The sequence below is a fragment of the Notothenia rossii genome (assembly GCF_949606895.1).
Source record: "Notothenia rossii genome assembly, chromosome: 1".
Taxonomy (NCBI): Eukaryota; Metazoa; Chordata; class Actinopteri; order Perciformes; family Nototheniidae; genus Notothenia; species Notothenia rossii.
In genome coordinates, this window is record NC_136912.1 from 76790804 (window position 1) to 76800130 (window position 9327).

The following is a 9327-nucleotide window of genomic DNA, read 5'->3' on the forward strand; positions in this document are numbered from 1 at the left end:
AATAAACAAAAGTTGTCGAAATCCAAACAAAACCGTTATTAATGTCATATCATATAAACAAGCATACCTGCTTTACCTAGGATTAATTATAACGCGAGTCAATGCGAAATATAAGTGCAATGTTCGTATTGAATGTTGTGCAGCCAAACGTTAACGCCCAGCATAGCATACACACCCCTTTCTGGCCAAAAACAAACTGCATGCTGTAAAATTCCAATAAAATCAAAAAATATATATTATATTCAGTACACATTAAATATATAACATCAATTTGACTCACTTACCTGACATTTTCCCGTTTAACTCCTCGTGTTTACATGAATATTTTTTATGACGCAGCAAGACCACACAGTGCAACGTGAGTGTCGCCATTTTTTGTTGTTTTGAATTCTCCAAAGCCATGTGACAAAAAGAAAATATCTTGTAATTAAAAGCAGGCTTCCGGGTCTGAAGACGAAAACTAGTTTCTCTAATCTCGAGGCTCAAATAGGTTAATCTTCCGAGCTGTTTGTCTGCTGGATTAGTCTGGGTAGTCTGACAGTAGACTGAAGGCTGTGCGCAACATCTGACAGCTCCGATATGGCTCGCAACAAGTATCCGCCCGTACGCAAATGTTGCGCGGAATGACAGCGACTCATGTGCTTTTCTGCAACCGCTGCCAGCATTGGAAACTTTGACTAATAAGAACCCCATGAACCTTAATAATGAACAAATAAGGCTCTGATTTTAGAGAAATACTGTCAAGAAGTGGTGAAATCCAAGAATAACCCACTTTATTAGATATAAGTCACTTTTGTAATTTATTTATTGCAGATCTGAATCTCCAAACTTCAAGTTTTCTTTGAATATTTGAAACCGTTGGATAAAGCATATTGTGTGGTGGGACATAATATATTTAGTATTTATTTACAATGGTGAAATAAATAATGTTAGGGATGTGTGACATTGACTGTCGTGCACTTTTTTCTGGCTGGTAATAAATAAGTGGCAAGGTAGTTTGTCTAGTTTAGCAGATCAAAATAACTTCAAATAAGGCTTCCCAAACAAAAAGGCTAGACATAATATTGGTCTCAACCTTCTGCACATAAATGCACTCCCTTTCTGATAAACTGGTTAGGCTACATGTTGCAGTGAAATGAATTGGCAATGCAGTTTTTATTTTTATTTATTTTATTGTGTGTGTTTTTGCTGTTATGTTGTAGAAAACATACATTTCTTTCTAATTATGAGTAGCCTACAATAAAAAAACATATTCTTCTCGCCCTCGTCGTATCTTATAATTTTAGACAGCATTCTCTGCACTTCATGTTCCTTGTAACCTATGTCAAGGATTATTAGATTTTCGCGGTTGTCGTTGTTGTTGTTGATGTACATTACTTGTAAATTCTTTAAAAACTACAGTAACCAGTTTACCCGGCAGTTCCTGCGAATCAGTCATCCGCATTTTTACTGGATGATGTGCGCAGAAAAATAGGGCGTATGGGAGACTCCCCCATTCATTCGCAGACAAAAGTCTCTCTCCATGAAGACGTAGGCGGTTGTAATGTATCCTTGAACGACCTGCAAGAAAAAAGGAAAAGGGCGTTTTGACTTGATCCGAGCAGGATAGATCCAATGTGCGCATTTAGTGTTTAACAGCAAATAACCGCAGGGTAAAGAAACACGGTGAAGTTTATGTTGGCAAGACAAGTTTAGAAGCACGCCAGGCTTTTGACCAGTTTGATCGCTCATGCGCTCATCTTTTTTTAATTAGGAGGTTTACTTCCTTCTTTTCACACGCAAAGGACAACCTAACATTTGAGCATCCCAGAGGTTTTACAGTTACACAGGAAGACATGGCCAAGTTATTCCGAGCTGCTATCATGGGTCCTCCAGGATCAGGGAAAGGAACGATATGCAAGAGGATTGCTCAAAGCTTTGACCTGCAATATCTTTCCAGTGGCCACTATCTCCGAGAAAGCATAGCGGCAAATACAGGTATGATGCTTCTGCAAGTTATATTGGTGTGTTAACAGGAACAAGGGAAGTCTGTGTTTGTATGCTGCATGTGAATCTTTATCCTAACGTGCGCAGTTTCCACAGTTGTTTTCTAGAAGCTCATTTGACAAATTACCTTTACAATCCAAGCTAAAATACGGTGCATTTGGATGAATACAAACTTAAATCTTTATCTGATTTGTATTGAGTTCAGAGACCTAACTTGGTGAAATGCCCAACACCCACAATGACTCAGTATTGACTCCAGTTAAACACTCATCAATGTTTTATCGCAATAACTCACCCAACCATGCACTTTAAACCATTGTTTTTGTCTCTTTAAACGTCCTTATTATAGCCTCCCAACTGGGACAATTCAATTCCAAGCATGTGTAAAGCCCATGTTCACTGATTACTAAATTAGAATCCAGTGGAGAGGGCTTGCTTCAAAACCTGTGTGCTGCTTTGTTGCTATCACTGAAACGTTTCCTTAAAGTTGTGACTTGCTGTGTCATTAACAAAACCTTTTTGCTTTTAATAGTATTAGGATTTATAAAATATTAGTTCAAAATGTGTAATTGTTTAAATAATCCACAGATGCACAAAGTTACAGTCTGGAGTTTGCAGAGAAAGTTTTAACCAGATATGTGCCTTACCAAATGTTTATTTTTATCATGGCGTGGGTATATTCAACAGGCCCTGTCCTGGCTTGTTCTTAAAATTCAGCAGCTGGAAGCATCTTTACCTGTGTGTTGTGTATCAGAGGCAGGTGTGCTGGTGAGGAGCTACGTAGAAAGAAGCATGATGGTGCCTGACCATGTGATGACCAGACTGATGCTGCCCAGACTGGAACAGCTGATTGGCCAAAGCTGGCTGCTAGACGGTATGAAATAATTTTCTAAGTTATTAAACACTCTAATTTCTACTGATGCGTTATATGACACTAGCATGATTTTATAATATAGCAGCGTCCATCCTTTGCCTTGATCATTTGTAGTGAGGGATACATTCTTCCTTGATGCAGCATTGTGGTCAGTAATAACTGTCAGCCACTCCTTAAATCTGATTGGCTTCCCCATGTGCCACCCACATAATCCCTAGACTGACAAACATGTGAGCTCACTTAAACTGTAGAACTAAGAATATCCTTTCAAGCGCTGTGTGAACAGCAACATAGTTCAAATGAAGAAATAACATGGCAGAAAGCTCCTGTTCTCTCTTCAGCCCAGCTCTAAATTAGTATCATATAATAAAGCGGCTCAGGCAAGCAGTTTCTACCCCTCTGAATGCTTGGAAACATGCCCTCTAAAGGTGCCAAATGTATTGCCCCTTTACTCTGAGGAGTAAGTAAGTGGAACAATTATCCTACATCTGTGGGTGATTAGTACCCCGAGGTACTGACTCCAGTATCAGCAGGTCCCTGCATGCTCCACACTGTTATTCAATTTACATTAGTCATCAGATTCAAATTAAAGATAAAAGATACAAGATCATCGTCATTATCAGGAGGATACAAATGCTTTCCTGAGCTTTATTCCAAGTTTCGAAATGTTATAATAGAATCATATTCAGTGCCAAGTGACATTAGTCAGTCAATAAAAAAACAGGTTTTTCTTTTGTCAATTCTTGTGTATGTGATATGTAATATTTTGCAATGTTCATACAAACAAAACAAGTATTGATGAAATTGCCTCAGAAGTGTGTTAGCTCACAAAGGAATAGGAAATGTTTCTTCTTGTTATCTGATAACATTTAGGTTGAGCATTAGTAACATAGATGATGACAAACTTAGCGGATCATTGTCTTGTTCATGTTAAATATTACCCTCTATCTCCAGGTGAGATGCCAAACATTGATGAAACTATTTTGTGTTTTTAACCTTGAAACATGAACAGCAAATAAATACTTGTTTTCGGCAAAAGAGAAGGGCAAACAAATCCCCTCATACCACACACACACACACACACACACACACACACACACACACACACACACACACACACATATATATATGCATGCATGCATGCATGCATGCATGCATACATACATACATACATACATACATACATACATACATACATACATACATACATACATACATACATACACACATACACACATACATACATGCACACATGCAAAGGCCTGCATTTATTTCAGTTTCAGATAGACTGAGATAAACCCCATGCTGCCCAACAAACTAACATGGACACATTTATGCATGTTACTTTTTAATTGGGGCCTCCCAGTAAATCATTTGTGAGCAGCATGATGCTCCGGTGGTTAGAGAGATATTTAACAACTAGTTATTGACCAAACAATGGAACATACACAGCGATTGTCAGTTTCCACTCTACCACATAAGGAAGCAATAAACAGAAGAAAAACCCAAACATATTTATACCAAAGCACTAAAACTAAAAAACAAGAGAGAAAAAGTGACCTTAAAACTAAATGACCTATATTTACAGTAAGCATGCCATGTCAACACCAACCATGCGGATTGATCCTTGAGCAAGACCTTGAATTCCAGCCAACATCTCTGGTGCTGAATTTCCCCATAGAGATCATAGCAATATAATCTCATTCCTAGTGTAATCTACACGTTTTATAACAAAAGTAGACATACAGTAATACTAAAATATTCTATTTCTTGTTCTGCTTTTATTCACTTCATACTATTTTTATTCAAACAAGCATTGAGGATCTAGGAATGGAAATGTTGTTCTGTTGGTCCAGATATGTTATCCCAACTATGATATGGTAATACTTTATTGTCAAATATAGTCTGAAATTGTTCTTGCATTACAGCAGCAACTATTTGAAGGATTACCTTTTACCCATGGTCAAAGTTTTCCCTGAACTAATAACTGGAAATATTGGAATTTGTGTCCTATTCCTGGGTCGTCCACTTATTGTAAGATTGGCCGTTAATTTCCAGGCTCCTCCAGTTCGTATGTTCAAGTGCACTTGGGAAAGGTTTTGTGTGAGAGTGTGAGAATAAGATCTCTGATGAGCAATATGGCATGTTATATGGCAACTCTGCCATTAGCGTTTAGAGATGAAGCCCTGAGGGCATGCAGTGGATTTGAAAGGCTCTATATCAATACAAGTCTGTTGACATTAATTACATAATAATGGCGCCATTCTATTAAGTGCATTAGCAAGCCATGTCTGTGAATCAGCATGCAGAATACCAGAAACCTGAAACTGGCTAACCTAAATGGAATGCAGCCTTTATTAATGAGATTCATTTCACCTGTGTTTTTCCTGCTTTAGCAACTGAAAATGAATTGCAATAACATTAGTGACATACTGACTTTATCACTAGCACTACTATTAGGTAAAACTTTCAATCTGTCCAACATCTTTTTTTTATGACCAAATCCCCAACCAGCTAAAACGGGTAAACATTACCTGCTAAACATCAACATTTGTTCGCATTTAGCTCAAAGCACCACTTTATTTTTGCACAGCTCTGTTGACTCTTGTCTTGTTATTGCTGGTTATGGTTCATACACGTTATGTAACTGAGCGCATTGTTACTCTACAGTAAGTTCATTCACATGTACACAATTTGGTTATTGTGTCATGGCTACAGACAATGTCAATGAATTTTCATCAAAGATAAGTTGCTGTCAGCTTATTCATTAGCAATCATTGGAACAGGAAATGAAATGTACATAACTGTGACAGGGCCTGTTATTCCTGAAGTTAGTCACAACTTCAAAGACAAACATACCCTGTAAATCTTAAATGTTGTGGAAATTAAAGGTCATATATCAGCAAACTTTTCCTGGTCTCTCACCTTCCCTGTCCTTTGTACTCTGTGTAGGTTTTCCCCGGACTCTGTCCCAGGCCCGAGCCCTGAACAGTTTGTGCCAGCTGGACCTGGTCATCAGCCTGAACATCCCCTACGAGACTCTGAGGGAGAGACTGAGCGACCGCTGGGTGCATGCAGCCAGTGGCCGAGTCTACAACATGGGCTTTAACCCGCCACAAGTGAAGGTCTCAACGAGTGTCACAGTGCTTCAAATATTCTGCTCGGATTTACTTCACCACAGGATTTGTTTCGGTGTGTTTTGAAGCTGATTGGAATGAATGCCGGGCTTCAGCAGGGTGGAAGCTTGTCGAATTTAGAGATTGAAACCAGTTGAAGTACAATATCCTAATTAACTACACCACAATCATACACAACATCATCTACACTCCTGCTGTTTGTTATTTAACTTCACAAGTTTCTTGTCACGTTCACTCAGTTGAATATTTTGTATTGTTTCCTTTCTTTACTCAAATCTCTAGATATCATCTTTTATGACCTATAAAACAAGTTAACGGAGTTCATCACATACATTTTAACTAAAGAACAATAAACATACTAACAACACCATGTAAAACATTCATAAAAATCCTGCACTTTTATTGTGTTAAAGTGTTTATATAAATATTAAAATAATTCTGAATGGGATATTTTCTAGATAATACAGTATTGTAAGTGAAGTCTTTCAGAGCCCTGACAGCAAATGTCATATGTTGTATACAACTTGTTTTCCAATGATTGCCTCACTACAGAACATATGGCACGTGATAAAGTTGTTTTGCTGTAGTTTGTAATGATTTTTTAAACAGAATGCAGAAATGAAACAGGATGAGGATAAAAAAGGAAGGAATTTGTAACCTAGATATTACAGTTATGCAATAGTACCTCTTGTTTGCATTAAACAATGGCCGGAAAGTTCAAGGAACATGAAGCAACCTGGAGAAATGCCATTGCCAATAATGACCTTATGTACTTGATATCTTTATAATACATGTACCCAAAGGATTGTGGTATTGATACAGATGTGAATGTAGGAACTGCATGTGTCTACCTACTGTACAGTGTGATTGCACTGTCCAATCTCATATGCTTTAAGATTTTGAGAGATCTTAAGTTTACCTTTGTTGTATTGTTGAACCTTGTGTTACATGTCTCAGGGTAAGGATGACGTCACCGGGGAGGCCCTCATTCAGCACGATGACGACAAACCTGAAGCCCTGCTGAGCAGACTGAGATACTACAAAGATGTGGCCAAACCTGTCATGGATTTATACAAGTCAGTATATACTCAACTCTTTTTAGCAGTGAAATACCTACATGCAGTCAGATGCTGCACATGGGCAATCAAAGCCAAACACAAACAAAACATGGAGGTCATGAAATGGATCGTGTGAATTTGGTAGTTTATCCAAACTATTTTATTCAGCAGTCAACTATGAAGTCTTGTTTGTTTTTTGATCAATAGTATCCAATTTTATAACTTAAAATACAATTAAACATTTTGGATTGTCTTAAAAATATACAGACTAATAAACCATATTCTGCCTTTCATTTAATCAATATTTACATTTTACACATCCTTCCTTTTTTATTTGTTTTGTCATTTCTTGCTCAGGTCACAGGGAATCCTTCACGCCGTTTCCGGTACAGAGACAGACAGGATTTGGCCTTATATCAACTCCCTCCTCAGTGCCAAGATGCACATGCAGCCGTCAGATGCCTTCCAGACCCAGACACCCCCATGAATGAAAGGAGAACAAGGGGAAACATGAAGAGGCCGCCACAGGAAGAGATGTGATGTTCCAACAAGCTGGCCTCAGATTTCAGGTTCCTTTATTTAGAGGTTTAGAGGTGGATAAGTACTCTGATCAAAACTGTAGTTATCCAATATGTTGTGATTTAAACAACAGTTTTTCTTCTCTCAAATTAAAGTATTTTAGAGCTTTATTGATTGGGTTGATTGTCTACATCATAGCTGAATTCAAATATTTCAAGGCAATATGCATCACTACACATTTGAATTAAAATAAAGGGTAGCTGTGGTGACACTAAAGGTTAAGAGAGAAATAAAACTGTTCAAAGATTTAGAAGAGAAGGATTCCCTTCATTAAAGCTCCCCAGTTTCAAGATTGTATCTTCAACAATAGAGGAGTATGGTAGAATATTGAAATACGGACCAACATATCACAGTCCGACATTATATATATGATAGTGAGCACTAACATTTATTATGATCATTTGCAAACTTTAATGATGGCAAAAAAATGGAATATTAATTATAAATAATCTGTTCTTGTTCCATATTTGAATAATTACACGTTAAACAAACGTTTAATAATCAGACAAACAATATCATATTGTCGCCTCTTTGATTATAGTCATCATTTTGGTGTGGAACCCTCCAACTTACTTTCCAAAGGCAAGTGACTTAGGAGTTTTAGTATTAATGTGAATGTATGCACATCACAAAATCACTTTAAAAATAAATAAATAAAATCTCAACTTAGATTTAATTGACTCACTGATTCACATCACATATACATAGTGTTATATCAAAAGCCAATTTTACACGGAAATTAAATAAATCAATTTGGGCTAAAAAGGTTCAGTGTGAAATAAGCTGTAAAATATGCAATAATCCTGCAAAGCCATGGCTCATTGTTTGGCTTGATCCGCACAGTATTTCTACAATATACGTGAAAAATGTGCACTGTATAAAATGCTATTCTATTCTTACTTTTGTACTGAAATGCTGCAGAATAGTATGCACTCTGCAGTTGATAACATGCAGGACAATCTACTGGGCTGGTGCTGGACCTGTCCAATATTCAAGAAGCACTCAACGTCACGCTCTGTGGCTGGGATGAAGACCAATGCACAGAATAAAGAGAACCCCTTGTTACATTTCGTTAAACATGTGGTTGCCTTGAGATTGAATTCATCAAAATGTCAGACAGTGGTTCAGAAAATGCTTTGTTTTGCAGTGGCAGTTCAACTGAAAGATGGTCACTTTTTGGGAAGCATCACGTGTGTAAAGATACTACTTCTCAGATTGTTTGAATGTATACATCACTGTTGCAGGTTAGAGAACATGTACAATGTTGGCTTTGTAGAATTAGTTATCTTTTTAGACAGAAATGAACGACTGAATTAATTATGAAGCCACATTCACCAATGCAGCAACCTATCGCACGCAGATACACATCTTTATCATATTTTTTTAGGTGAATGTTGCCTTTCATCAATGTTTTTTGAGGGTCTGAAAATAGTTGGTTTTGCAAGTAGGTTAAAAACATTTGCTGTGGCATACCAAAGATACAAATATTTAGCTTGAGTTAGAAAGAAGTCTTTGATGGCTCAACATGCCAGTCTGATTTGTACAGTGAGGGGGAGCTGTACAAATATGTTGTGCGACCACACCCCAGTGCTGTTGTGTAATATGGATTGAATGCTTTTTTTCTTTCATATTTTCAAACCTTGCTGTCCTAACATGTTACATTCTTAGAAAACAATAAAAATATGTCCTCAAA

General features: G+C 37.4%; 1 protein-coding gene across 1 annotated transcript; it reads left to right on the forward strand.

The window, feature by feature from the left end:
• Nucleotides 1-1481: 1481 nt before the first annotated feature.
• ak4 (adenylate kinase 4) lies at nucleotides 1482-9327 on the forward strand. The gene is made up of 5 exons (XM_079671306.1): nucleotides 1482-1977; nucleotides 2741-2860; nucleotides 5813-5985; nucleotides 6955-7073; nucleotides 7413-9327. The coding sequence occupies exons 1-5, from the start codon at nucleotides 1836-1838 to the stop codon at nucleotides 7540-7542; spliced, it is 684 nt and encodes a 227-aa protein (XP_079527432.1). The 5' UTR covers nucleotides 1482-1835; the 3' UTR covers nucleotides 7543-9327.

Excerpts from the sequence above, each read along its gene's own strand:
- ak4 (XM_079671306.1), top strand. The coding sequence starts at position 1,836 with ATGGCCAAGTTATTCCGAGCTGCTATCATGGGTCCTCCAGGATCAGGG. Across the intron at positions 1,978-2,740 it reads AAGCATAGCGGCAAATACAG|AGGCAGGTGTGCTGGTGAGG; the intron begins GTATGATGCTTC and ends GTTGTGTATCAG. Across the intron at positions 5,986-6,954 it reads TTAACCCGCCACAAGTGAAG|GGTAAGGATGACGTCACCGG; the intron begins GTCTCAACGAGT and ends TACATGTCTCAG.